General features: G+C 50.1%; 10 protein-coding genes and 1 non-coding gene across 11 annotated transcripts; 4 read left to right on the forward strand and 7 right to left on the reverse strand.

Moving 5' to 3' along the window:
* Positions 1-684: 684 nt before the first annotated feature.
* K460DRAFT_391068 (uncharacterized protein) lies at positions 685-2,584 on the forward strand (the record flags this gene model as incomplete). The annotated part of the gene is made up of 4 exons (XM_040935811.1): positions 685-886; positions 948-1,232; positions 1,300-1,671; positions 1,725-2,584. 4 exons carry the CDS (start codon positions 685-687, stop codon positions 2,582-2,584), a joined length of 1,719 nt encoding a protein of 572 aa, XP_040793162.1.
* K460DRAFT_301827 (chromosome transmission fidelity protein 18) lies at positions 2,192-6,073 on the reverse strand. Its single transcript, XM_040929883.1, has 3 exons — positions 5,782-6,073; positions 3,749-5,734; positions 2,192-3,695 (listed from the first exon to the last, which is right to left on the reverse strand). The coding sequence occupies exons 1-3, from the start codon at positions 6,008-6,010 to the stop codon at positions 2,674-2,676; spliced, it is 3,237 nt and encodes a 1,078-aa protein (XP_040793163.1). The 5' UTR covers positions 6,011-6,073; the 3' UTR covers positions 2,192-2,673.
* Positions 6,074-6,524: 451 nt separating this feature from the next.
* On the reverse strand, positions 6,525-6,596 carry K460DRAFT_t13. The gene has a single exon. It is a non-coding gene; the product is annotated as a tRNA-Met (tRNA).
* Positions 6,597-8,454: 1,858 nt separating this feature from the next.
* Positions 8,455-9,186, reverse strand: K460DRAFT_273239 (uncharacterized protein; the record flags this gene model as incomplete). Its single annotated transcript, XM_040927861.1, has 1 exon — positions 8,455-9,186. A coding segment is annotated over one exon (732 nt), but the record flags the coding sequence as incomplete, so codon positions are not given.
* Positions 9,187-9,862: 676 nt separating this feature from the next.
* K460DRAFT_249616 (uncharacterized protein) lies at positions 9,863-10,411 on the reverse strand (the record flags this gene model as incomplete). The annotated part of the gene is made up of 1 exon (XM_040927375.1): positions 9,863-10,411. A coding segment is annotated over one exon (549 nt), but the record flags the coding sequence as incomplete, so codon positions are not given.
* A 1,761-nt stretch (positions 10,412-12,172) lies between these two features.
* K460DRAFT_244482 (uncharacterized protein) lies at positions 12,173-13,435 on the reverse strand (the record flags this gene model as incomplete). Its single annotated transcript, XM_040927336.1, has 1 exon — positions 12,173-13,435. A coding segment is annotated over one exon (1,263 nt), but the record flags the coding sequence as incomplete, so codon positions are not given.
* A 1,244-nt stretch (positions 13,436-14,679) lies between these two features.
* K460DRAFT_301829 (uncharacterized protein) lies at positions 14,680-16,554 on the forward strand. The gene is made up of 4 exons (XM_040929884.1): positions 14,680-15,345; positions 15,407-15,589; positions 15,642-15,756; positions 15,804-16,554. The coding sequence occupies exons 1-4, from the start codon at positions 14,989-14,991 to the stop codon at positions 16,457-16,459; spliced, it is 1,311 nt and encodes a 436-aa protein (XP_040793167.1). The 5' UTR covers positions 14,680-14,988; the 3' UTR covers positions 16,460-16,554.
* A 406-nt stretch (positions 16,555-16,960) lies between these two features.
* On the forward strand, positions 16,961-19,754 carry K460DRAFT_423099 (uncharacterized protein; the record flags this gene model as incomplete). The annotated part of the gene is made up of 4 exons (XM_040938195.1): positions 16,961-17,090; positions 17,222-17,388; positions 17,542-17,662; positions 17,740-19,754. 4 exons carry the CDS (start codon positions 16,961-16,963, stop codon positions 19,356-19,358), a joined length of 2,037 nt encoding a protein of 678 aa, XP_040793168.1. The 3' UTR covers positions 19,359-19,754.
* A 29-nt stretch (positions 19,755-19,783) lies between these two features.
* On the reverse strand, positions 19,784-20,613 carry K460DRAFT_18255 (uncharacterized protein). The gene is made up of 3 exons (XM_040927067.1): positions 20,218-20,613; positions 19,968-20,045; positions 19,784-19,917 (listed from the first exon to the last, which is right to left on the reverse strand). Exons 1-3 carry the CDS (start codon positions 20,458-20,460, stop codon positions 19,897-19,899), a joined length of 342 nt encoding a protein of 113 aa, XP_040793169.1. The 5' UTR covers positions 20,461-20,613; the 3' UTR covers positions 19,784-19,896.
* Positions 20,614-21,159: 546 nt separating this feature from the next.
* K460DRAFT_361362 (carbohydrate-binding module family 20 protein) lies at positions 21,160-22,501 on the reverse strand. Its single transcript, XM_040932441.1, has one exon. The coding sequence runs from the start codon at positions 22,380-22,382 to the stop codon at positions 21,228-21,230; it is 1,155 nt and encodes a 384-aa protein (XP_040793170.1). The 5' UTR covers positions 22,383-22,501; the 3' UTR covers positions 21,160-21,227.
* Positions 22,502-23,644: 1,143 nt separating this feature from the next.
* On the forward strand, positions 23,645-25,533 carry K460DRAFT_372816 (carbohydrate-binding module family 20 protein; the record flags this gene model as incomplete). The annotated part of the gene is made up of 3 exons (XM_040934536.1): positions 23,645-23,906; positions 23,970-24,079; positions 24,130-25,533. The coding sequence occupies 3 exons, from the start codon at positions 23,645-23,647 to the stop codon at positions 25,531-25,533; spliced, it is 1,776 nt and encodes a 591-aa protein (XP_040793171.1).
* Between the last annotated feature and the right edge of the window lie 1,225 nt (positions 25,534-26,758).

Raw genomic sequence — 26,758 nt, forward strand, 5'->3', positions numbered from 1 at the left:
CGTCCAGGTGATTCTTTCCAAGAAAAGGATGCATATGGTTGATCCGTCTATCAGTTCGAAGATTCCATGTGATCACGACAATCTCAAAGTACAACTCGACAGACTCGCAATGACATAGGCGCTATCTAAATCTTTTGTTATAACTCTAAGACGACTTCTGTGCTATAGCTGTTCGATAACTGACATGAGGCTGACTCTCAATTAGGTCCGAGCTCCAGGTTTTGTTCAGCAAAAACTAGTCATATCCGTAGACTGGCGGAATGCACTTAAAGAAGCCAATATAGCTCGCCTTTGCAAGTCTTTTCGATGTCTGAGAACCCGTGTAATGGCGCACATCACCTATCGCCGGCCATTGAGTGCGGTGCTTCCTCCCTTCTATTGTTAAGCAGATTTAAGAGTAGTCGATAAAAAAAGTCCCAAGACAAATTGGAATTTTTGCTAAAGATACGAGATATACATCGTACTAATTATCATCTTCTCTCAAAAACATTGCTGTAAAGGTTTGACAGTCAAGATATGATAGAGCGAGGTACCTAGGTAGGCTGTTTTAGGTTAGCGCGGAGGCACCTTGCTCTAGACGCCGCATGAGTCCCTCGTTACTTCCGTAATCAACTCAAGTCCGCCTAGTCGTTGTTCGTTTTTTTGTCAAGTCATTCTACATCTGGCTTCAAGGTAGGAGGTTTCATGCATCGCTTCATTTTAAGCAGTGCGCCTCCCCTCGTGCCGCATCTTCGCACACAGCGCACGTCTCCAATCCGAACTTCGAAATTGCTCCCATTCCTAGACACCCCGGCCTTTATACGCTTCCACCCAATATTTCACCAACCGTTTCTCGGTTATGCTACATTTTCTTCTTCGAGGCAGATGATAGAGTCCCTGGGAGAAAGTGAGCACCCTCAGCAGGCCTCCTCTTTTGTCATATTATCAGGATACTAAATTGAATGAAGGCCATAATCCTTACAATTATACGAGTGGCCGGTGGCTCCGTCGCGATGCGCTAGAGCGAGAATCACGTCTTATACGGTTTGATTTTGACGCTCTGTGTTGTAAAATAATAGCACTGTGTCCTGGTGCTAGCTCTATCGTCTCGTATGACAAGACGGAAGGCGGCTTTAACAGAGTCTTTATATTTCACACTAACAACGCGAAACGCATCGTTGCTAGATTGCCCTTTGCGTTGGCAGGACCCTCAAGATTGACGACTAATTCCGAAGTTGCGACCATCAAGTATCGTACGTTCTGCACAGCGAGATGATTAGAAAGATTGATTCAGCGACTGACCGCTTTGGGTATTTCTAGTACAAGCCAAAACTAGCATCCCCATTCCCAAAATACTGGACTGGAGCGATGATGCTTCAAACGCCATTGGGAGCGAGTATATCATCATGGAACATGCTCTAGGAATTCCGTTACGCCAAAGATGGCCAGCTATGGACGTGACCGAGCAAATTAGGTGTATACAGGCAATCTACCAAAAGCTCAAAGAAATTGTCGACCTCGACTTTCCAGCCTATGGTAGTTTGTATTTTGCTAACACGCCGTATATCAGTGCTTCAAAGCTGTCATTGAACCAGGAATTCTGCATCGGTCCTCACTGTGGAGCTACTTACTGGAACTGTAATGTAGGACAGCCTAGATATTATCACAAAGTCAACTCAAATCAGGGACCATGTAAGTTACATCATATGCCTTCAGACTCGCAGAACACTTAGCAAGTACTACAGGGTCTGGACTCGCCGTATACTGTGACGGTCTCATCGACACTGGAATGTCCAGAATCCCACCAGCTGGAGCTATTTCAAAACGACCACGCTATCACGGATCCATTGAGACGCACTATCAACTACTCGAACACGGTCGTGCGGTTATAAGGGAAATGGCCAAAGACTCTCGGATCCAGAAAGCAGCTAGCCCTGTAATGTTTCACCCTGATCTGCATACAAGAAATATCTTTGTCTCGGAAGAAGATCCTACTATTGTCTCGGCCATTATCGACTGGCAGTCTTCCAGCATTGAGCCAGTATTTTGGTATGCAGATGAAGCACCAGATTTTGCGCAAGCCTTTCCTGATCCTTCGGACGAAGATCAATTCGAACCCAAAAGCGAGGCATGTGCCAAAGCATTTGAGTACTGCACAAAGTTCCTCGCCCCGAAGCTGTCAGAAGCTAGATCAATGGACGAAGCTTTCTTTCGGCCTTTTCGCTATTGCCAACGAACTTGGGAGGATGGCGCCGTTGCCTTTCGCGAGGAGCTGATCCAGACTTCGCGACGCTGGAAAGAGCTTGGTTTTGCGGAATCGTGTCCATTTCCTTTACCCACTCCTGACGAATATGCCGTCCACCAAAAGGACTACAAGTTTTATGAAGCAGCACACCAGCTGAGACATAGTTTGTCGGGTTTGCTCAATACCGCATCTGATGGTTGGGTTCATTCAGGGGACTGGGAAGCAACGGAATTAGCGCATCGTGAGTTATTTAGGGGGATGCTGCAGGAAATCTTGGGTATTGAGCACCCAGATGATGATGAGCCGATCAAGAGCGAAGAAGATCTCAGAGAGATCTGGCCATTCGAACTAAAAGAATGAGGAAATAGCTAGACAAGACAAGAAAAGGTTATAAAGCTGAAAGAGCTCTATTAGAAAGGGAAGTCTAGCATAAATTATACTCAGTATAGCTAGAGGCCCCGTAGTATGTCGTCGATGGTGACGGGTTTCCGCACTGCATTTGAAAACCCTTCATGAAAGCTAACCCAGATTCTTCCCTCATCGCCTTGCATCTCTCCGCTCTCTTTCTTCCTCTTGTCTTCCTTTCTACTCGCATCTGTCTCCTTGATGACCCTCCCGAAGAAGTCTCGCTTCACAGCCCTCTTGTTTGCCTCGGCTACCTTTTCTTCGGTTGACTTTTCTTCCACTTGAGATTCTAGCTCGTCGTGCTCGGATTGACCACCACGGCGCCTACGACTCGCGTGGTCGCGAAGCGCGCTTTCCTTGCGCCATTCTTGTTCGAGAACGCTACGAACTGCGTAGCGGACTTTCTCGTCCTTTTTCCCACCTAGAGTCTCGAAAGCTGCAAGGACATCGAGGCTTGGTTCCATGCGCCAAACAAAGCCAGCGCTGCGGTTTGCAACGTCGTCGATCTCGATCCTGGACTTTTCGAAACGAACGCCGGTCGCAGCCATCGCTTCGACAGCCTGCTTCACGAGTGCTTTCTCGGAAGCTTTGCGTACAGAGGCGGTGGCGAAGGACTTGGAGCCTGAAGGGCCTGTATTGACGATTACGGGTTTGACATCTGGTGAGAGCATGCGCAGGACAAAGGGAATCAACTCCATGGCCATCTCCTCTGGGCTGCGGAACATACGTGTCAGTGGTAGACTTAGTGATGTTTGTAGTGCCATCAACTGGCTCCTACTCGCCTTAAACTGCTCCGCTGCTGCAAAATTAGCTCCAGGACCTGTGAAAGGCATAGGCGGCGCATCCGAATCTACATTGGGGTTTGAAGTTGATCGTGCGGGGGAGGCGAAGAGGTTATGGAATGCTAAGACGGAATTTGAGAGATAGGGTGCGAGCTCCCACTCTTGGGAGCCATGAACAGCGGAGTTGAGAGTGTCATGGAAGTGTAGCCATTCGTATGCGGAAGTTGGTTTGCTGAGGAGGGTGTCGTCTTGGAAAGGCTTATCGGGATAGGCTGTGAAGCAGTCTATTGAATGTTAGAGCTGATCATAGGGTCTGGAGGTGGAAGAGTGGAATTACCTGTTACGATGCGATCGCAGTCCCCGCTCGTGTCAACCATCTCCCTGAGCCGTTCCATAGCACGTCGTTTCGCACCTTCAGCGACACCAATAACGCCGTTCTTCGCTCGGGAAGCTGCTGTTCGAGGGTCTGTAGTTTCGGCCTGCTTCGGAAATCCGGCTCCTTCGCGGAAGACACGATCAACAACATCCTTTGCACCTCCTCGACCCAGGCTACGTGCAGCTCCACCACCGTGGCGGAGGTCGTTAATAAAGTTATCTTCGATCCATTTTCGCGTGAGATGCGGCTTATCCTTTGGCTTCAAGTTGTTTGACGATCGTAAACGTCCTGCCACCCACTCACTGACCACCATGATTCCACGGATATCGCCCTCCCCGGTACCACTACCCGTGCCCCCCTCTTTCTTCGTACTCACGCCCCATGTGGCTTCGCATAGACGCCGGACACCGTCAGAATCGCACTGTATTCCTTCCTTCACGAAGATGTCTTGCATGCGCGTAACTACCATGTTCAGTGCGGGTTTCCGGATATGAATGATCTCAGCCATGGAAGACTGTCGCAGCGGTCGTAATGAAGGGTGATATAGATCATTGCAAATGAGGACCAGCGGTCGCAGGAGTCGGAATTTGTCGCCTTTCCTCTTCTTCGTGCCCGTCGTAGTTTGCTGCTGCCCAATGGCTTTGGAGTTCTTCTCGTCGAGATTGATTAGGTCGATGAGCGCCTTCACGAAGCCACCTTCGCCTCCTCCACCGCTTCCGCCTACCACGCCGTCTACTTCGTCGACGACCACGCAGACCGGTTTGCCCGCTTTTCGCGCTTTTCCGTTTGATGTATTGGTGCTAATACCCCGAACGTTCTCTGTGCCCACCATGTCCCGTATGCGTCCCTTGACCACATCTCGGCTTCGCTCATCAGACGCGTTGATCTCTTGAACTTCATACCCAGCTTGTCGAGCGCACACATGAGCTAGCGTGGTCTTTCCAAGTCCTGGCGGCCCGGTCAAAAGTAGAATCTTGCGATGCCTCTGCTCTTCTTCTTCAAATCCCTTCTTCGCAGCCCTGGGTTTTGCCTTGCTAGATCCAGGAAAGACTATCGGATCCCATGCTTTGAGCCATCGCAGGACTGACCGATGTGTTCGCTCATCTCCGACAAGATCCGTGAACTTCTTTGCTCGGTACTTCTCCGTCCACATCAGTGTCCGGTTGCTCTTCCCATTTTTACTGATTGGCTGTTCAATCGATGCCTGCGGCAAGTCTTCGACTATATGTGCTCGGTTGACAGCCTTCTCTAAATCCAGGGCCTTCGCTTCGTCCATCAGCTCGTGTATGTTGAGTCCATAGTAGCTTGTCCTAGCTTTGCCTTCGGTTGCAACAGACCGTGCTGCAATCAGTTGTTCATATGATACAGCCTCGCGCTTCGCTTTCTTCGGTATATAAATTGCTTTGCCAGACGAGTTGCGAGCGACTGTTCCACGCATGGGCTGCGCTGATGTCGGCTCTTGGGCTGACGGAGGGCGTTCGATCGGTGACTGAGATTGCGATTCGAAGCTGTATTTGTCAAGCTCACCCACCGGCACTGTCTCTGGGTCCGCGATATCATCTTGGCTAGCTGGTGGTGTGTAGTCTGCAAAGCCATCTAGAGCCGAGGGCAGGTCTTTGATACTGCTGACTGCCCTTCTCTTCAGGGTGTGTTCCTTTAGCGCAGCGATGTCATCCTCATCGTCTGAGTCGTCCAAAAAGCCACCAATCTTGCGCATAGCGTTGGTGTGCTGTACATCCTTTAGCGGCTCTCGCACATCAATTGAGCGCTTCCGCTTCTTCGGTGACGAGGCTTGCGGCATAGAGGAGCTCGGCGGATACGCGACCGGCGAGGAGATGAGGGGCATCGCGTAGACTGGCGGTGATGAAGGGAAGATGTGACTTTCAGTTGAGGAGCCAGCACGAAAGTGCTTGACTGGCCACTGCGTCCGCTGCTTGAGAGGTGTGTCTGGCGGTATTAGTCTTCGTGGCGGCGCGTATTCTCGCTAGTAGTACCGATTGGGGCTTCTCCTTCACTCCGGAATATGTCTGTTATCTTCCAAGCGCGATGCTGAATGACAACTCCTGCTCTGTTCTTCTTAGCTTTCTCTTCCGTGACGCACTGCTGTATTGCGTCGATCTCGTCGGAGTAGGAGAGTGATGCAGGCGCGTCGTGGAGGATTTCGAATTCAGAGAGGAGTGCAGGGTCAAATGAGGTGGGTATTCCTGGTGAATAGCTACTCATCGAAATAGAACATGAAATACATCGTGGAATTCTATCAAGTAGTCTGTAGTGACGGTGTTGGGGTGTTAAGTGCACCTGGCAGCCTCGACGCGTCCACGGGTCGCGTCCAAGCGCGTTCTCCCGCTGGCCGCTGGCCGCTAGCCTCTTTCGTCTTCGTTTTCGTCCCATGTCGTCGGCAGCTTGGCATTTTGAAGCATCCAGCGATAGTAGACCGAGTTTGCCAACTTCTCCGTATTATTGTTTATGTACTTTATGTAATATCCCTTCTTCATGACAGACTGTAAAGGCTTACTTTGACTACTCCAGTGACGATGAGAGCCCTTTAGCTAGCGGGCTGATTTCGAGTGACAGTCAGGCAAGCCATGGTAGATTTGCCAACATTAAAAATTAACTCTCGCTCAGTGCCATGATAATATTTTATTAGTTGGCAAGGGAAAATTTACAATTCCGTTGCCTGGCTCATGCATGGAGCGGTGGATTCTAGTAACAATAAAAATGCAAAAAGAAGAGATTCTAGCTGAAGCACGTTTCGATCGTGCGTCCTCCGGGTTATGAGCCCGGCGCGCTTCCGCTGCGCCATTCAGCTTTGGTGCTCTTATTCGATGGGAGATTTTCCAATGTTAAATAATATATACCAGTGGGAAAATAGTAATTAGTTCCTACATCTCGAGGTTGGACCATAACATACCGATTGAATAATCCCTTAGGTCCGATGTGGGGCGATAAATTACGAATTTTGCCCTGGCTTGTGCGTTGAGGCTCATCCGAGTTTTGCCCATGAACCAATACGTGACCTTAAGAAGACTTACAGTCAGTAAATTCCCTATTCAATTCTGCGAACAGTTTTCCAAGTTGCCATCTCCTTTGCGAAATCCTCACGACCGTATTGCTGATGCGACCGCGTGAACAGCGACTTTATTCTCAGTTGCGACTACGCCCGCGAAATAGCTGCGGCTGTGTACTTAGCATGCGCAACCTCTCCAAAGGCGAAGCGGCGACGAACGCGCTCGTGTCTTGGACCAGCGACAAAAGCAAGAGTGCGTAATATGCCGATAGCGATCCCTGCGCGATGGGAAGAAATGGAGCCAAGATTGATGCTTGTTCAAGGTACACTTCACACGCCCGCCTTCCGGTGGAGTAACGAGTATGAATACCAGGATCCTGTCTATGAATTAACTTTCTGGGCTTGTTTTTAATGACGCAATTGTTGGAAGGTACCCTGAATGGGACGGCACGAGTAGTGGGAGAGAATACAAAATCTAGATTCTTGACGCGCCGCGTCACCTTCTGAGTCGGAGCATCAAGTTCACCCTCGCGAAGACTGACCCCACGATCTTTAGACTCGCGTACACATACTCCTCCTCGCCCAGCTCTGACAACGTCACTTATCCTCTTTCCTAGGCTCTGCGCGACACTCATGTAGGACACTCAAATAGTAAATTAATGCTTAAGGGAGCCATGTATTCTCATTTGCTTGCTTGTATAGCCACTATTTCAACTAGGTGAGAGCACTAATCCGGGTAGGCGCCGCAACACCAAACCTCTACGAACAAGCTTATTCTCGGATTGGAAACCCCCTTTCTATCTACACCATGGTCTACAGAAAGAAGTACGATATCATGTGGCGGCATTGTTCTCTATGTCCCGATTGGACCTCACCTTCACCCGCCAACCTACTTGTCAGGCGTTGTACCACCCTACGTGCCTAGCATCTGCATGATGAATTCCACATCCGCAACCGTGAAGTCATAGATAGCCAGCTCGGGTTGTCGAGCCCAACGTGAAGCACGAGCAATATCGCTATGGTCGGCTTCGTTGGTGCCCTCGGCGCAATCCCGCAAAAGCTGAGTCGGTGGATAGTCTGGGCGATACTCAGGCGGAACGGTGGCTGGGAGGTTATCGTCAAATGACTGCACACGATCCGACTCAAGAGAAGGTGCTAATAAGCTTGAGTAGTCAATCGACTGATGGGGCGCGAGAAAAGTATCCATGTCCTCCAACGTGAACCCCTCGGAGAAGTGCTGCTCTTCAGTCCGCATGGTTGCATCATCCTGTTCCAATTCTGGCAGACGACAGATATCTGGGATACTAGGAAGGTCATTACGCCCAGACTGAGGACGCTGATCACCGAAGATTTCAGCGTTGTCGGGGTTGAGTTTGGATGAGACTATAGCCCCTGCCTTTTGCTCGGCTGGCTGCAAGTCATTGCTGGAACCTTGCATCCCAACGCCAGCGTCAAAAGTAAATTGGAGCTCATTCGGCTGAGCCTCATGGGTAGGCAAATCTGCCGGGGCGCCCATGCTGTTTTGTGGCGTTCCGTGGTAATCACCACCCTGGATTTGAAAGTTAATAACGCCAGGTGAAAACTGCTCTAGACCCTGGGACACTGCAGACTGAACTTGCTGTGGCTGCTGTTGATAAGAATCACCAGCAACTATCTGCACACCATACTTCTTGCGCCGGCGCTCATCTACCACCTTCGCGGCTTTGGCGCCAGCGGTCTGCTTCAACAGATCCGAATATTGACGAACTGTGTGTGGGTCGGTATGCTCGCTAGTGATTTTTGTCCTACCGATGTGATCTAGGATCAATTGTAAGTCATCTGGAAACATGAAATCGACACCCTGGCTGTGCTTGTCGAAATTCTGGTTCTTCATGGCGAAGTCGAGGGCGCGCGTCAGATCGCCGGCGTCAGTACCACTCGGAAGCTTCTTCAAGCCCACCGCAAGGCTCTTGAACGGAACTGAAGCAGGAGTAATGTACTCGGGTTGGCGAGCGGCGTCTGGCAAGAAGTTATTGATTACCATGTCGTTCTCGTTCCAACCGTTTGGAGCCTTCTGAGTGGCCTTCGTCCACGTCGGAGCAACCAGGCGCATTGTCCTACGATATTGGTCCGTAATGCGGTCACGCGCCCGCTCACATTCGGTGGCAGTCACTAGAGCAAGATCGTGGTGCTCTTTGAAGATGGCAAAGTGGATGCCACCATTGATGCCATTGTTTTGAAATCGGACAGCGATGTCGCGGTTGCGGAACCAGTTCGGGAGAAGGACGATGATCTCAGTCATGGTTGCGTTGATTGGACCACCGGTGGGCAAGACGTAATCGTGGAGAGCGAAGTCACGAAGAAGTAGGTTACGCGGCTGTGATTGAGTTATCTTCGGGCGGCTATCGGACATGGGCGGTGGAGCGACATCTTCGAGAGGAAGGTTGACACCTCCTAGGAAGGGATCGATAGGGGTGCCAATGAGAGCGTCTCGGAGACGGTTCTCGACATTCTCTTGGTTGCTGCTAGAGTCCATGTTGTTCGGCGAATGCGAGGAGATCCTAGAACCGGATTGATCCATAGCTCTTGCTTCAGTAAGAAGTTGATTGAAGATTTTCGTTGGTGCAAGTAGAGTTGTGATACTGTATGAAAAAGAATATAACGCACTATGAGGGAGATCTATTTCTGCACCGAGGAGGGCGCTAAAAGAGCGAGTGAAATACATGACTAGGGCTTGGAAGGCTGTTGCTAGATTACACAGAAAGGAAAGTTACAATTTCCGTTACCTGGGCAAGGTGATGCATTGTGTTTCAACTATAGAAACTTGAGCGAACTGCGACTGACATCCCTTGCCATTTTCGAGGAAAGTTGTATCCTTGCTACGCAGTGAATTGATGGCTAGATAGAGTATTTGAACTCTGGTCTCGCTGATGAACCCCGAAGCTCTCATGCTTTAGTGGTGCCTGGGGGTCTATTCGTGGTCCATCCGCTGAATAATATGCCGACGGTTCCCAGAATCCAGGTTGAAAACCCAGCTCTGTCGTGTAAGGAAATACGCCTGAAGTACCCCATGGCGCTACCCTATTCACCGGTGGCAGATTCTCGACGTTTTCAACGTTCGCAGTCCGCCAGACCATTCCAAAGTCCACAGCATCATCGCCTGTCAAATCAATCACCTCAGCAGCTCGTGAAGCGGTTCTCACTTCTTTCCTCTTTTCTTCCAGCTGCTTCTCTCTTGTCTTCTCGGCCTCTCTCTCTTCTCCCAAATATCGCACCATTCTCTTCCTTTCCCTCTCTTCTTCGCCCAACCGCTGCGTTATCCGGCCTTGTGGTTCGTGATTGGCATCGAAGTGACACAGATATACCCGTTTCGCTTTCCGTATGTGAGTCTTTAGGTTTATTTCTGTTGGCTCCATAAGTAGCGACAAAGGCCGTGATGGTGCTAAGCTGTGAGGTGCAGTCTGCCACTCGCGGTGCCACTCGCTCGTAGTGATTGCTTCTTTGAGTCTGACGATGTCACGGGACAGAGGTAGAACGTTAGGTGTATTGGAGGTCTTCATTCGTGAGAATTGTTTTCGCGCCAGGTATTGGCGCATGTGTTCCGTTGGATGATGTCTGTCGACTCGTTCATGTCTTGGGGCTGGAGGAGGTACCGCCGCTGCAGCAACAGTCTTCCTCGGGATCCTGATGGTGTTTATTGGTCCGTCGTACCTCCGTATTTGAGCTCGTGTGTGAGGTTGCGACATAGTGATGATGTCAGTGTGGTGATCGTTCACTGAGGACGGCGCGTTGCTCGTGGTTGAGGGTACTCGTCGATACTCTACTTGATGCGATGCGGTACTTCTTGCGTAAAGCTTGAAAATCTGGCGACTGAAACTTTCAGGAAGTGACGTAAAAGCTATTGTTATTCAGTCACACGATCATGGTAAATTAAAGTTGTACCTCCATAGTGAAGTGGCGTAAGAGGTATATGGTGAATGTGAATTGCGTGTAAGACAAGGCTTCCATTGTGTGAGACTGAATTCCTATTGTATTTGACTCTAACTTCCTTTCTGTGATGTTCATTAGCAAGCGTGCCTGCCTGTGGATGGTGAACTGCACTTACCGAAGTTTGGGCCCGTTAGCGCAAGAGAGACTACAAGCGGTGAAGTGGGCATGACCCAATCAGGTTTGCGGTGATGCTAACGACACCACGTGCCAGCTCGCCTTTCGTAAATTAGACTCTCATATTTTCTCTCTGCCTGCGATATGGAAACTACTACTTCAATCCGTTTAGGAGTAGTGCGCAACCTTGCGTATCAATGCGGTGAAGCTGACTGTAGCCCATACGCGACTACGCAGCATCTGAACTAGGCCACAAGAGAACATGTTTAGAGTTTTGTAAACAAAGTTCTCGTGAGCTGATTTGATTATACAATCTTTCCATTCTTGAGTAGTTGTGGCACTTGTCTCATCTGCGGCCAAACGAGTGAGAGACAGAAGAAAAACGTTGTAAAGCCCGGAGAGCACAAATCATAAAAGTGGTATTACAAAATAACAAACGATACTGTACCACGACTTTCAGTCGCAGCAACCATGAAACTAATTCTAGCCCCGTAACAGCATCCTAAAATACTCAATGTAGTCACAAACATCTCCGCTTTTAAAGTACTTTACAGAACCAACGATAGCTCAATCAGCGTAGGCGCTTTGGTGATCCTCTTCTCTCTTATGGCGATCATGAAAGCGATGCAGAGTAGTCATCAGGCAGCATATACTCATTTCATCGTCACCATATACGTGGGAAAATATCATCTGGTTCAAAAATCAACTCTATAATTGCTAAAATAAATGCTATGCTATGCAAACAGGCACTAAACTGCCTAGAACGGAATGGTCATGATCACTACCTTCCCATACGGGAGATATGATAAACAATACCGATACAAAGCCTGACCAAATACAGGTTCCCATACTCCAAAAAGTGTAGCGCTGCCAAGAGTAAATATTAACCACGGAATAAAGGTAGTGCCAATTATGTTATGGCAAATAGCCCACTAGTCGTGGTAAATATCATCGTCGTCGAAGGAATCGTAATCGTCCATCTCTTCATCCTCGACTACATCAACCCCCAAAGCAGCATCGATGTTATAGTTGCCCCCAAAGCGGTTGTGACGTCCCGAGGTACGCGAGGGTGTCATCACTTTCTTCTTCTTATTCTCCTTAGACGGACCCTGATATATGTCTGAATCTGAATCGGAGTCAATATCAGCGGCAATGAGTTCGTTCCGCAGGCGGGATGGAGGGGGCTTGGAACGGGTGGATGGGGCTCGAGAAGGCGTCTTAGTTGAAGCTACCTTGCGCTTTTTGCCCTTCTTGTTAAGAGCGTTGGAATCGCCGTCAGACGCGGTGTCCATATCCTCCTCTTCGTCTGAATCAGCCTTCTGCTTCTTCAAAAGACGGCCATTACTATCGCGCTGACGACTAGCAGCGTACATCGCGCCGTTTAACTTCTTCGTAGAGGTGTAGCGTCCAACAATGCTCGCATCTTGGTGGTCGAGTTGGACAGGCGCGGGACCACGAGGATATCTAGAGAGGTGAGCATCCTGCGGAAGCTGGGAGACAAGATCTACAAAATCTTGAGGATAAAGCCAGTCCTCTTCAGGGTGATCAACGCAGTACTGGACACAGCGCGTCAAATCCAAGGCGTCGTAACCGGAAGGCATGACCTTCACACCCTTCATAAGGTCCCGAAACAAGATGTTCTGTGCTGATTCCTGAGAAATATTAGTAGCATCGCGCTTATAGTTGTTGGACGGTGTGCGGAAACCAGCAACACTAACGCTTGCTGGGTTAAAGCCGATGGGCTTCTGGATCTTCTGGTGGACAGATACAGACCAACCTTCGTACACCGGATCTGTGAGTGCCCGCTTATCCATCGGTGCTTTCATCATCCGGTAGACGCTGTTGTTTTCTATATTCCCGGCGGGCATGTTGCGGAAGTGGTTGATCATTCCTGCGAGGGTGGCAGAGAATGCACCGTTGAAAAGCGCGCGATCGATGACATCCCAGGATTTGATGGATTGCGGCAAGAAAGCAGTCATCTCCGCAAGGGTGATGTTACCATCCGGGAAGTCTAGATGGGCGGAAGGAGCGTCTGCCAGCTTGTCGTAGTTCGCTGCCGCACGGCCGGTCTTCTTCTTCTTGGGAGAGGATGTATCATTCCCGGAATTAGCAGCATTTCCAGGAAGTGCTTTTGTCTTTGTGAACCTATTCACCGTGCTCTCTGGGCGTGCTGATAATTCTTTATCAGTACTAGAGACTTGGTAGATAGGAGGCGCCACAACACGGAAGCCGTACTTTTGGACCTCGCACCGAAGAGGAAACCACTGCGGCTCCTCAGGAATATTATCCTCCTTCTTGTAGTTGTCACCACCCTCTGGCTCTGAAAAGCCATTGTAATACCGATGGGTAGCCTTGCCGAGACGATGCTTATTGTAAGCGTCTAGAATCCGCCACTCAATACGCATCTGGTCATGTAGTACCTGCATAGGGTCTACTTCCTGCAGGTTACATTGCTCGAGGCCCTCCATCACTTGAGACTGGAGCATCTCGCACAAATCAGGGGCGGCGGCGTAGCGACGACCAACCTCTAATTGCGCCGCGTCCAGCATATTCTGGACCGCACCATGCGTCAAGTCGCCAGTTGCTGGTTCGATGGACATGATCGATTGTTGCTCATTAGCAAAACGCAAAGCAGATGTTGTGAGCATGTTTGTGGAGTTTTGAGAGGACATAGTAGTAGATCGAGTGGTTGGAGAGCAATGACAACAAAGTGAGAAATTCCAGTACTTTTAAGCTCAGGGTAGCGCCGCTGGCACTGTGAAACGTACGTTGTAGTCTCACTAAAAGTGTAACGAGAGCGATGTATCGAGTGAACGGAGGAAGCAACACTGCTGAAACGACATTGTAGAGAGTCGTTGGAGGCATGAATGACGTTGTGTATATAGAAAGATGAGTAAAATATAAAAGAAACATAACTTAATGAATTGACAATGAGACAAAAGCATTCCATTAACAATGTCGGCTTATATGACTTCAGCCAGATAACGAAGTCGTCTGCTTCTCTAGGACAAGTAGGTAAGCCATACATATATAAAGACGGATAGAAGTAGAATTGTCCAAAGAATCCTATTTACGCGTCGCAATGATTGCGGTGGAGCGTGAAAGTTGAGCAAACTTAGCGATGTGGAACACCAGGAAAAATACGTCCGCTTCGTCTGATGCTGATTCTCCCCACGTAGAACTTAGAAATTCAAACAACCGCATGGAGAGCCAGTGCCTAATGAAGGCGCATGCGACGTTGGAAAGGGACAGGATTACCATTGTACCAACTAGACGCCTTGAGTAGGGCGCGAGCGGCCGCTCTAGATACATTTTTTCGAATCTATAAGCGGTATTATTCTGGATCTGTGAAGGTTCAGATACCTAAGCTCAACAAGAAGGGTGGTGAGACGAGGCGGCGACGTCTGCCCAGTGACGTATTCGGCGAGATCGTGGGGAATACGCTCAAGCCTCAAATGGCTTAGTGTTGTCGTCATACTTGGCATAGTCACTCACGACTCTTCCAGAACATCAACCTCCATCTACACAGCGTCATCCGATACCGTGCATCGTTGCAGTACCATCTAGTGTAACCTGAGCTCCGACTTCATTAGCAAGGCTGCCATTGAATGTTGCAATTTAACCTATCTTTCAAGGTCGTAGCAGCGATACGACCCACCATCTAGGAGCACGCTCAACGATGCGTATGGGCAACAAACACGGGGAGCAGCCTTTTCCTTTCATCGATAAATGGCTCCTTCTTCCCTTTACTATCTCGTACAGTGGGAAGTCGTGATGAAAGTCAGCAAAATGACGTTTGTTCCCCTCCTGCATGCCCAGCAGCACCTAGTTCGGAAATGGCAGGTCAAGACTATGTCTACATGGAATAGCGTCGCGGGAAGCCTTCGTCCATGTTTATCCGGACCCATACTCCACATGTACCACGTAACTGTGCGCACGTTATACTGCCAATATTGACCGTCATCGGTAGAAACGGCGATTATCAGGCCGCCCAGGGCCTTAGGCCTCCAACCAGCGAGGTTGGGGAGAGGGGTATAAGAGGTTGACTGCCAGAATAGAAGAAGTCCCGCCTCTCCTATCTGCTACCCGTGAATCAGAGGATCGCAGAATCATGAGGTTCGCACTCAACTTTGCTTGGCTCTCGCTCGTTGCTGGTGCCACGGCAACTTCATACGATGGCTACCAGGTCCGCCGCGTGAAGACCGGTACACAGCTAGCATCGGTGAAGCAGAAGCTTTCGACCATCTCTCATGAGACCTGGGACCGAGTTCATGGCCATTGGGATGTTCTGATCTCCCGTGATCAAATTGGCGCGTTCAACGCACTTGGGCTCAACGCCCGAACTCTACATGAGGACCTGGGGCATTCAATTACCAAAGAAGCCCATGTAAAGGGATCCTGGAAGAGGCAATCGAATCACACCGGTGGCGACGATCCGTGGTTTGACAGCTACCATCCATATGACGATGTACGCACCCCCCATATACGAACCATAAGGGATATTTCCACTGACTCTACGCCCACGATAGCACGTTGAATGGTGGCAAGAACTGCAGAAGTCTTTCCCGCAGAACTCAAACTGGACGAGCTCGGGCACGTCCTACGAGGGACGTGACCTCTTCGGAGTTCATCTGTGGGGTGCCAGCGGCCCAGGAAAGCCTGCCGTCTTATATCATGGTACAGTTCATGCCAGGGAATGGATCGCGGCTCCGGTAAGACCTGGATATATACGATTTCCTTCGGCAACACTAACGATGGCTACAGGTAATTGAGTATATCGCGAAACAGCTTATTGACGGATATAAGGCCGGCGATAATGTGACTCAAGCCTTCTTGAACAAATATGATTTTTATATTTTTCCCTTCGTCAATCCTGATGGTAAGCTAGACATACAGTCATCAATCGCCCTCACTCATGTGCTATAGGGTTTATCTACACTCAAACGAACGACCGCCTCTGGCGCAAGAACCGCCAGCCACCGCCAGCCAAAGCTCGTAACCAAACATGTATCGGCCGCGATATCAACCGCAACTGGGAAACCAATTGGGATGCTACTCCTCGTGGAGCCTCACCCAATGAATGCTCCCAAACTTATCGCGGAGAAAAGCCCCGCGATGCGCCTGAAAATGCAGGTTTGGATGACTTCGCCCGCAAACTCCGCGACTCGCAAGGTATCAAGCTTTTCATCGACTGGCACAGCTATAGCCAGCTCATTCTTAGTCCTTTCGGCCACAAGGAGACACTTTACGCACCGGAGTTGGGCAAGTGGACAAAAGCTGCTGCGTTGGTAAGCGAGGCCATCCGTGACGGATCTTCGAATGCGACGACCTTCACCTTTGGACCAAGTGGAGCAGTATTATACCCGACCACAGGTTCAGCTCCGGATCATCTATATACCATCGGGCGTGCCGAGTTCTCGTATACGATTGAATTGCCCGATTTTGGTGACTTTGGGTTTGTGTTGCCGCCAGAGAGGATTAGGCCTGCAGTTGAGGAACAGTGGATTGGTCAGCAGGTATTGTTCAGCTTGTTGGATGAGGAGTTCTTTGACGAAACGGGCCCGGCGATCTTTACTATTTGAGGGCGCATAAACACCTTGGGGCAAGCGTGCTCAATGTTCTTAGACTTGCCAGACAACTCAATATCTATCCGGCACTGCGTATAATTATGATGCTGTTACGAACTATTGCAACTGAAATGACGCTCGTTAACTTTTGAGACGATCAATAATTGACCTAACAAGTCCTAAAAAAGTACTTGTCCGCCCACTTAATCTATGCGTCAACTCTGTTCTACGCACGCACGCTTTAGTAAGACCTCGATCCTATGTTTCTCTCCAACAAGAACTAACAGAATAAATGCCACCTTTTCTTACATTTACCTAATGCTTACATACTTAGTCACCGTGACCTGATCAGCGCAGCGCTTGTGCGACGTTGAGGTGAGGGTGAAGGCGAGATTGAAATCGCAGGACAGGTGCTTTAACAATGTTCTTAAGTATCTCCTGCTCACACTCATCATCATTATGAGAGCGATTCTCATTAAATATTAGCCAGTTGCAGTACTTGCAAACTAAAACACAATGCCTAAGTCTTCCAACGACTCTACAGCTACCATTTTTTCATCGGGAGCCACAAACGTGGAGATTAACGACAACATGGGGAATACGTACCATACGCCACCTCCAGGGACGGAGCAATACCTCAACTTCAGTAAGTCAATTAAAATCTCGAGGCGGAGGTTGCTTAGACTGACTATCTGGCATCAGGCAATGAAAACTCGCCCCAAAGCCAACGAGAGCCGGACCTAGATCTTGCCAATCCATTTTCGCGTGGTGTGCCAGAACCTCATACGCCTACGCCATCACGATCGTTGAAAAGCTGGCACGGTTTGCTGTCTCCGGACACACCGACATTTGGCAACAATACTTGTGATACGCTTCCCGCCCCGGCAAGCCATCATGAATTAGGGAAGCAAAGCTATGCGCCTGCCCAAATTACGTGCTCTGAGGCACATGGCCTACAGAAGCCGGCTTGTGAGCCATTGTCACCACAGCTATCATCAGCCTTCAGCAACGGTGCCTCTAGTACGCTTTCAATAGTGCAAGGACGGCAGCAGACATCCACCAAGATTACCATCCACGAGCGGCGCTGCCAGCCTGAGGCTGGAACAGCTCAAGAAGTCATAGAGAGCGACGCACATCTCGCTCTTGAGCTCGACGCAACCAAGAGTCCTACAGCTCTACGTCGGAGCAGCAGAATCACCTCCAAAGCCAAAGCACAAGGTAACACAAGCTCAACGACCCTTTTCCTACATGAGCTAATGCCCACTCTTCCAATACAGATACTATTCCGATTGCAGCTCCACCTGCTCGGAAAAATGCGAAGCCCGCTCCTGTGGCACAAGCTCCCGCTCCGCCCGAGTTCAGCGTCGTACCTTTCAAAGCAGACCCCATTCCATTCTCAGGTCTCCCTGCTGTCCATTCTCTCGACTGGCAGCTTCAATATCCTCCGGGTGGGAGCACCCACCCCTCATACCCGTTCCCAACTCCCGATCCCCGCCTGGTCTTCCATGAGCACCTCGTCCCTTTCAAAGACGAGCTACCAGACCTCTCCCAAGTACCAAATTTGGTGCTTCCGGTGGGCTGGAAGCACGTGTCTTGGTCCGGCCTACTTCCTATCGCTTTCGATCCGTATCGACAGGCGTTTAAGCTGACACCAGTGGGTCCAATGCCGCTTACTTCCGAAGAGCTGCATCAAAATGGGCTATACAAGTATGTTCCCGGCGGTGCAGTGCATCCAGAGACCGCACATCTTCCGGAAATGATGGTCTTCAGCGACGGTTCGGATGTGGATATATATAACTGGGAGGGTGTGGACTGGGTGCTGCCTTGGGCTCAGATTTCTCCTCCTCCTTGCGCAGCCGTGTCGCATGGTATTTACAGCGGTACAACGTCACAGAACGCATCTCCTACCTCTGCCATTATCACATATCCATGGCGAGAGTCGCGCGATTGCCCAAATCAAATCTTCGACCTTGCGGATGCGTGGCGATGGCTGGAAGGCAAAGAGGAGCAACCCAACTCAGACTTCGTGCCCTCGTCTACGAAGCAATGGTGGGGAATGGGTGCTTATCGATCAAATCGGAAACTGAAGTCTCCCATTCCAGAGCTAATGATGCTTGCGGCCCGTTCCAACCCAGAAACGCCGAATGAGAAGCCGAATCCAGTACTCCATAATCAAGACGGCCGTGAAATTCGGAAAAACAATCTGTTTTGCCCATTCAAGAGCGTGGCAACTCCAATGAACGTAGACATCACAATGCTTGTGGACACCGAGTTCACGATCAAAGAGCTGCTGTGCTATTTCCCCCAGCATTACAATTGGGGGCATGCCGCCGATCGACTTGTGCGGGCGGGAATGTTACCGAGCTTGGTACGGGACATGATAAATATGACACGAGGACTCCTGGGCGAGGTGGCTTTGAAGAACAGTGTCGTTTCATCTGCGATTAATGTGGCTAAGAGAAGGGTTTTGATCAAGAGAGAGACGGATGAGGATGGAGATACGGTAACGATACCAGAGCCAGACAACGAGAAAGTCACGAACTACACGTCTGAGGGCTGGACGTACGATATTTGGGAGAAGATTGACTACCCTATCCTCGCACTCGCTCACGGTCTAGTAGACCTCCCGACTGGATGTGACGCTGGTCCAGTTACTGCGCTTATCCAGTGGTGTCGAGAAAATTCGCGTTATACGGCCTTGATCAGCGAGATACCTATGCTTCTAAAAGAAGCGGGTATCAAGTCGCTTATAGAGCTATCTGATAGCGGATGTCCGGATAAGGAGTTCCCACCGAGATACGCTGAAGCGATGAAGAAAGATCAGAATAGAGTCCGCCAGAGCTTGAAAGACAAGAAGCATGGACTGCTAGAAGCTGTCGACAAGGAAATGGCAAAAAAGAGAAGGGTCGGTTAGGTGATTAGCCGACACCGACACTTCCGATCGAGCTCAACAACGGGAGTAGGGTGAACGACAGGAGGTGCTTGGACATGATTGAGATATTTGGGATTTTTTTGGAAGCGTCGTTTCCGGACTTATGGCCTAGCAGAAGTCTCATGCAATATGGTAGTACAAACTTCGAGAAGATGGTTGCCGATACCATTGACTGCAAAAGTCCGGAGCATTTCCTTGCTAAATCTGATCACATACTGGCAAGGTTGCAGTGAATGAAGCAGTATACATGAGATAGCAATATTCTCGCAATAATCCGTATGATTATGTGCGATCCTTTTGATTTCTTCATGGTTGGGCTTTGGTGCATCGATGCACATGGACTAAAGCGCCATGCTAGCAATAGTGGCATATTTTCGCGACACCAATATATACAAGTAGCAACAATTGCGTTCCAGAGAAGTCGGAGCTTCACGGCTATCAGAGCTTCCCAGAGACAATGGATTGAATGCTTCAAACTGCCTAAACTCATTTCACTGCAGGCAGTGCATGAAGGGTTTGCTTATAGAATCTCAAGCCCACACTAACGTCGTCAGCGTTATCATGGCGAAGTCAACTCTTAGATAAACTTACAGCAGGTGCAGGCGAAGCACACCCACCCTTCGAACCAAGATAGCAGCCCATTGCAGCCGCGTGGTTCATCAAGCATTTCTACGCACTCGGTTAGCATTAAGACCTAACAATATGCCTAGATGACGCGCGCTGGAAAATGAGACTGTTTAAAGAGACCATATTTAGGCCTCGAAGCATTTTATTGCGTCTTCCGTTTTGCCAACTCCTTATATTCGATAAAGCCACCATGTGCTCTTTGAAATCGGCTTACCTCATTCTCGTTTAGCAAATCCATCGGCACGATCGGCCTCGCACAATCGCAACCGAGCTTGAATGTCGGTGTCGGCTCCTTGTGAGGGTTCTTCCTTGTCCGATTGCCTTTCTTAGTCGCGTTGTGATGCTTCCCGGGCTTTCCGCTATGGACAGGAACAAGACTGGCTTGGGGTTGGGCCCACGGGTACGGTGTGGCAGATACCGCGACGGCGAGTATTAGAGCTACCAAGAAGGTGCGCATCGTGATAATCTGGACGTTGACGATCAAAGCGAGTACTTGTAATAGGAATTCGCTAGAAGTTGAGACAGACGTCGAAGATGGCCAAGAAAATATGGTCGAGAATCAGACAGCTTTTGAGAAGAAGTCGCATTGCGCCACGCGGCCAGAGGATTCTTCTACCGAAGCTTTGCATGCCAACTACGCGTTTCAATTTAGCTTGATGAGTTCCAATCTGGGTAAGGATAGTTGTCAGCCAGTGGTAATACGTCGGCTAAAGTGGTAATTCCCGATGTGGTCGTCCATGCTTGCGTTACTTCGTTTTGATTGGCTATAGCGATGAAAACCTGGGGGACAGGGAAAAGAAGCCGGCAATACTGGAGTTCCTGAAAAGTAGCAGAGCCTTTCGGAAGCTCATATAGTCTGGTTTACATGTCCCGTTTGCGAGATCACTATTGTTGCGGTTACCGTTAACGATTTCATTCGTGTGCACGAGTTCTATCGTTGCTTGGTATTTCCACCTCCACCAAAACATTGAGACAGTATCCGTGACGAGATAGTGGAAGCCCCTAAGACGATACCGAAATATCCGCACCTGAGGAACGAGACAATTATCCCACGTGTTGTTGGCTGGTTCTATTAAGAGCCACCACCGACACCATTATGGAGGCTCAGTTCAGTTCCAAATCATATGCCTAGAGACGTAGGAGCAAAGAATGAATTCGGCCGAAACGTTGCTATACTACAGAGAAGTAAACTGGGCAGCTAACCAACTTCTCTCTGGTAGACTTCTACTTCCACTGCGTATCCACTGTAGCCCCGGTCGCGCAACCCTTCGGCACGGTGTACACTCGGTTAGCACCAGATTCATACGTAGCAGCACCATTGCTATCGACCTTTATGAACTTGTACTCAAAGCTTGTACCCGCCGGCAGATTGATATTTGCCGTCCAGAGGGGATTTGCAGCGGTATACTTAGATGCAGAAAGCGCTGGAGCAGAAGCTGTATTCCAATTGCCCAGCTGTGAGATCGAGCCGACAATCTTCACTGTCTGACCGAGCGAGGTTGTGGTCTTTGAATTGAACGTCACCGCGACGGTTGGAACAGGGGTTGCACATCCGTTAGGCACGGCAGTTGACGTGGGCCTCGTCGATGATGTTGGAGCCTTACTCGAAGCCGGTGGAGTGGAGCCACCTGAGCCCGTGATCTTGATATCCGCACACGTCAAATAGATTTGCGGTGTCTGAAAGGAGTTCCACTTGAACGACAGCAAGGTGTGGTTGCTTGTATAGTTTGGAATCTTGATCTTTGAGCTCACGGTGTATCCACCCGCAATACTCGTAAAGCAAGAGTTCAGTGCCGCGTTGTCGACACCTTTGCATCTGGGGCCGTCGTTGAACCCCTTGCAGGTGAACCAATCATTCCTCCAGCACGGCTGGCCCTGTTGGCAGTCCGGATTGTATCCACAGGTCTGACCAGCGACATCGGTACACTTCAGCTCTCCCGCCCTGAAGCAGTCTTCAGCAGCCTGCTTCTCCGCCTCGGTGGGCAAATATCCCGGTGTCAAGAGCTTGTCTACGAGAGCTTGATCCTGGCAGATTCGGTAAGTGAACATGCCGCCGTGGTCACCGTTGGCGTCGACACACCATTGTACGTCGACGGTGGAACCACCTGTATAGGTAATGACGGGTTCGGAACCCCAACGGGGGCCGGGCTGGTTGTAGTCGACAGATACGCGAGCGTTGTAGCCGCAGGGGCCGCTGCGACCTACTTTCGCAGAGTCGAGGTCGGGCCATGCGGTTACCGGTTCGAGGATTGTGCATTCGGGACATGTGTCGGCCTTGGACTGGGCATTGAGTCCGGTTCGGCTCATGGGAGAGGAGAGATAGCCATGGGCCTGAACGCCGACCGCGACGGCGAGAAGTTGGACCAAGGATGCACGCATGATGACTGAAGTTCCGCAATGATTTGGACAGAACACAGCTGTCAAAGTCGTACAGGTTGAAGTAAATGAAGTTCCCGTAGTCGGTAGCTATGGGTATCTCGTGGGATACTCTCCTGGCCGGATTATATACGCAGTTCACTCCGGCCAGCTTCTCAGTGGATTCCAGAAGCCATTTTGTTCCATCTTCCAGGACCATTTTCGGGTTCTATCTCGAGGCGCATGTTATTGGCAGGTTGTCGGAACGAAGCTTGATATGTGGTGGTAATATAGTCACAAGAACTTCGAGATAATCTCCGGATCGCACCTTGATCCATATCCGGCGTTTGGCATACTTTAGATCGTGGGGCCCCACACTCTTCGGGACCTGGTACGATCTTGATCATCCAGCTCCGTGATCAATCATTTCGCTTAGGAGGCCAACTACCAGTAGACACTCACACACCTAGGTCATCCTTGTTTTATGTTTATGCTTAGCGTTCGGACGTACGCCATCTGGGAAGGGTTGCAAGGCCTTTGGCGTATCATTGGATCAATGTCGGAAACGAAAAGCGCTCGTCATGCAAAACGTCCTGGCAAACGTGAAAATGTAGTCACGAGGAGCGAAAAACGTTGAACGGGCCGCCCCCTAGATTAATGCCCACGAGGCAAAGTTCCGGATTGCGGGGCTCCGCTAAATTTAAGACCCGGGCCCGGCACAAAACCTTGCCTAGCGCGCAAATGCCGGGTATGTCATCATGCGACATCACTCTTTTCCCCTGAAACTCCAGTCGACCCTCGGAAATGAAACTAAAAGCGGGATGGTGAGCATCGCCACATAGTGTGGTCCTTCATTTCGCAGCTTCCTCTTCCAGGCCCACAACCGATCTCTGAACCCCGCATATTTGTTTCATCGTCCACGAGATACAATTTAGGGCTGTCTACTCGGTCCGACAGATCGCCCTCTTGGATACCAAACAATACGTTTCTATTTGACTTGTCACATGTCGGACCGTGATGGTGGGTGAGGTGCATCGAACGAACTTCTGACCACCTTCGCGAACCTTGGGCGTCGTCGATCAAGACCGGGAGAGCTGAGGTAACGAGAAGCCATTCTCCAAACGTATCGAGGTCCTGAGTGTCATTCAAATCTTACTTGCGGTAGTGTTGGCAGCCTTGAGCGCGGCAGTTCTATAAAGTGCCGGATGCATCTCATCTAAATATCCACATCAAGAAGGTGCCAGCTTCAAACGTCTTGGGTTGCCTGGACATCTGTCTCGCTAATGATGTTGTTCATCAACGTCATCCTCGCCGTCTTCTTTCATTTCGCCAGCCTCATCACAGCAGCAGACACCAACGCTTGGAAGTCTCGCAGCATCTACTTCGTCCTCACCGACCGCATTGCGCGCAGCAATAGCGATAATGGCGGTGGCTCTTGCGGAAACTTGGGAAACTACTGTGGTGGCACGTTCAAGGGCCTTGAGTCCAAGCTTGACTACATCAAAGGTTTGGGGTTCGATGCAGTCTGGATCACGCCTGTTGTTGCCAGTACGTATAGAACCCTTTGATTATACCGATGGTATAGGACTCTGTTGTTGACAGGATGGACAGACAGTGCTGGTGGCTACCATGGCTACTGGGCGCAAGATCTCTACGCGGTCAACTCAAACTACGGTACTGCAGCCGATTTGAAGAGTCTCGTAGCCGCCGCTCATGCAAAGGTATCTATTCTAATCGTCCCTCCGCCATTTCATCTGCTTACCAATCGTAGGGCATATATGTCATGGTCGATGTCGTCGCAAATCACATGGGCCAAGCCGCGATTGCCGACAATCGTCCCGCGCCCCTAAACCAAGCCTCCTCCTACCACGCAGCATGTGATATCAACTACAACAATCAGGCTTCCGTCGAATCATGCCGCATCGCCAATCTCCCAGATGTCAACACCCAATCTTCTGAGATCCGCTCCCTATTTAACACTTGGATCAAATGGCTCGTAACCGAATATGCATTCGATGGTGTACGAATCGACACCGTCAAACATGTCGAGAAAGACTTCTGGCCTGGTTTCTCATCCGCGGCCGGCGTCTATAGTATCGGAGAAGTGTTTGATGGAAATCCAACCTATCTCGCAGATTATGCGAAACTCATGCCTGGGTTACTAGACTATGCGACATACTACCCGATGAATAACTTTTACCAGCAGAAAGGATCAGCCCAGGCATTGGTAGATATGATGAACACCGTCAAGGATACGTTTCCGGATCCAGCAGCCCTAGGCACTTTCCTTGACAATCACGACAACCCACGGTGGCTGAACCAAAAGAACGACCAAACCCTTCTGAAGAACGCTCTAGCCTACGTCATACTGTCGAGAGGTATCCCCATTCTATACTACGGAACTGAGCAAGGCTACGCTGGAGGAGCTGATCCTGCCAACCGCGAAGACCTTTGGCGAAGTAGCTTCAATACGAATGCAGACATGTACCAGGCCATCAAGAAGTTGACAGCTGCGAGAAAGGCGGCAGGTGGACTGGCTGGAAATGACCATACGCATTTGTACGTAGCAAGCAACGCGTACGCATGGAGCCGAGCCAATGGCAACCTTGTCGTTCTCACCACAAATGCTGGAAGCGGTTCGAATGCGCAACATTGCTTCAACAGTCAGAAGGCGAACGGGCGATGGACTAATGTCTATGGCAACGGTGCTACAGTCACTGCTGATGGCAGCGGCAACCTTTGCGTCAGCGTAACAAACGGCGACCCTGTTGTTCTCGTCGCATCCTCAGGTACACTGCCTACGACGCCTACGCCTACGACTCTCCGAACCACAGGCACTATCCGACCTACCGGAACGGCGTGCCCAACGGCAGTTTCTGTCTCGTTCACTCATCGTATTGCGACAGTCGTTGGAGACACAATCAAAATTGCCGGCAACACCGCACAACTGGGGAACTGGAACCCTTCCAACGCGCCCACGCTCTCAGCTGCGTCATACACGTCTAGCAATCCAGTTTGGACGATAACGTTGCCTCTAGCAGCAGGGCAAGCCGTACAGTACAAGTTCGTGAAGGTATCGAGCTCTGGCACAATCACGTGGGAGAGTGACCCGAATCGGGCCTATGCGGCGCCGGCTTGCCAGGCAAGTGCGAGCGTGAGTAGTACATGGCAATAAGTGGGAACTAGGATGTCTGGACATGAATTCATGATTTGCGCTTTTAGCTGCTCATGCGATCATTTGCTAGAACTCAGCCCATGCGATCAAGTTTTTGCTATTCCTGCAATCACATTTCGAAAGCCATGCATGCAATATAGCCCAAAGAATATAAAACGTCTATTCGTCTCACTACGCAATGTAGGGTTCTTCGAAGCCTTCCAAGTATGGTGATTTGGCTTGATGACTTAGTTGCGAGCTTTGCTTTCACTCTCAGCAATAACTCCCAAATCCGGCTGGACCTCGTCGGAAATGCTGTGGACCCTGGCTTTCACTCTTCAAAGTATAAACCCCACGCAATGTAATATTGCGAGTTTCTTTCGAACTACATCTCCCTCGACTCACCATCCGAACAGAACGAGTCTCAACTCACAAGAACATCTCAACTGACCCCACTTCAGCTTTGTTATTCGGGCGAAACAAAGTCCGTGGCAAGCCTTGCATATCACGCACGGTGCGCATTGATTAGCACACGAGTTTTCATTGAAACAATCTCAATCATGGTGAGTCCACCCGCATGCAATCCCTCGCAAGAGTTAGCTAACGTATATCAGGGGTGCCGATCCGAGCACTGGACGCCCGAGAATCGCGCTGTGCGTCTGCTCCGCCAGCAATTGCAGTTCCGCAGCATCAGCGCACGATGGCCAGAAATACTGCGGGAATTGAAAACGCGGCTTCTACGAAATCGAATTCTGGCAGCCTTTCAGAAGAAGAACAAATTCTACAAGCAAGTAATGAAGACGAGGCGCAAAGTCCGAGCTTGGAAGAAGCAAGCTAGGAAGCTAGGTACAGAACTAGTGGAATTGAACAAGAAACACACTGCGGATCCTACGTCCGTCACGATTGCAGACTGGGATGAAGCCGTCAAGGGGTCGAGGGGAAAGCTGCGGTATATTCTCTGTGCGAAGTATCCCCGCAAGGATTGGCCGACTGGCGTCCCATACCTTAACGTGATTGCGCTAAGAAAGTGGCAAGCTAAGATGAGAGCCGCAAGTCAAGGCGCGAAAGCGAAGAGCAAGAAGGTAATTCAGGCGCGAGTTCCAACGGAGGAAACAGGGTCCCAAACAAAGACGCGCGCGCAGCTGAGTTCTACAGAGCAGTACTACCTTGGAATGGCGGAACGAGATGCCGAGATCAAGAGGCTAGAGTACTACCTGGCGCAGTGGGAGAAGTCACACGTTCTCAT

This window comes from Cucurbitaria berberidis (assembly GCF_010015615.1).
Source record: "Cucurbitaria berberidis CBS 394.84 unplaced genomic scaffold K460scaffold_1, whole genome shotgun sequence".
Taxonomy (NCBI): domain Eukaryota; kingdom Fungi; phylum Ascomycota; class Dothideomycetes; order Pleosporales; family Cucurbitariaceae; genus Cucurbitaria; species Cucurbitaria berberidis.

Coding starts and splice junctions, on each gene's coding strand:
- K460DRAFT_301827 (XM_040929883.1), bottom strand. CDS start 6,010: ATGAGTAGCTATTCACCAGGAATACCCACCTCATTTGACCCTGCACTC. Junction 5,735..5,781: donor TGAAGGAGAAGCCCCAATCG/GTACTACTAGCG, acceptor TAATACCGCCAG/ACACACCTCTCAAGCAGCGG. Junction 3,696..3,748: donor CTGCGATCGCATCGTAACAG/GTAATTCCACTC, acceptor AACATTCAATAG/ACTGCTTCACAGCCTATCCC.
- K460DRAFT_301829 (XM_040929884.1), top strand. CDS start 14,989: ATGAGGTTCGCACTCAACTTTGCTTGGCTCTCGCTCGTTGCTGGTGCC. Junction 15,590..15,641: donor GGGAATGGATCGCGGCTCCG/GTAAGACCTGGA, acceptor CGATGGCTACAG/GTAATTGAGTATATCGCGAA. Junction 15,757..15,803: donor TCCCTTCGTCAATCCTGATG/GTAAGCTAGACA, acceptor CATGTGCTATAG/GGTTTATCTACACTCAAACG.
- K460DRAFT_18255 (XM_040927067.1), bottom strand. CDS start 20,460: ATGCGCACCTTCTTGGTAGCTCTAATACTCGCCGTCGCGGTATCTGCC. Junction 20,046..20,217: donor ATTTGCTAAACGAGAATGAG/GTAAGCCGATTT, acceptor CCGAGTGCGTAG/AAATGCTTGATGAACCACGC. Junction 19,918..19,967: donor GTGCTTCGCCTGCACCTGCT/GTAAGTTTATCT, acceptor TGACGACGTTAG/TGTGGGCTTGAGATTCTATA.
- K460DRAFT_361362 (XM_040932441.1), bottom strand. CDS start 22,382: ATGCGTGCATCCTTGGTCCAACTTCTCGCCGTCGCGGTCGGCGTTCAG.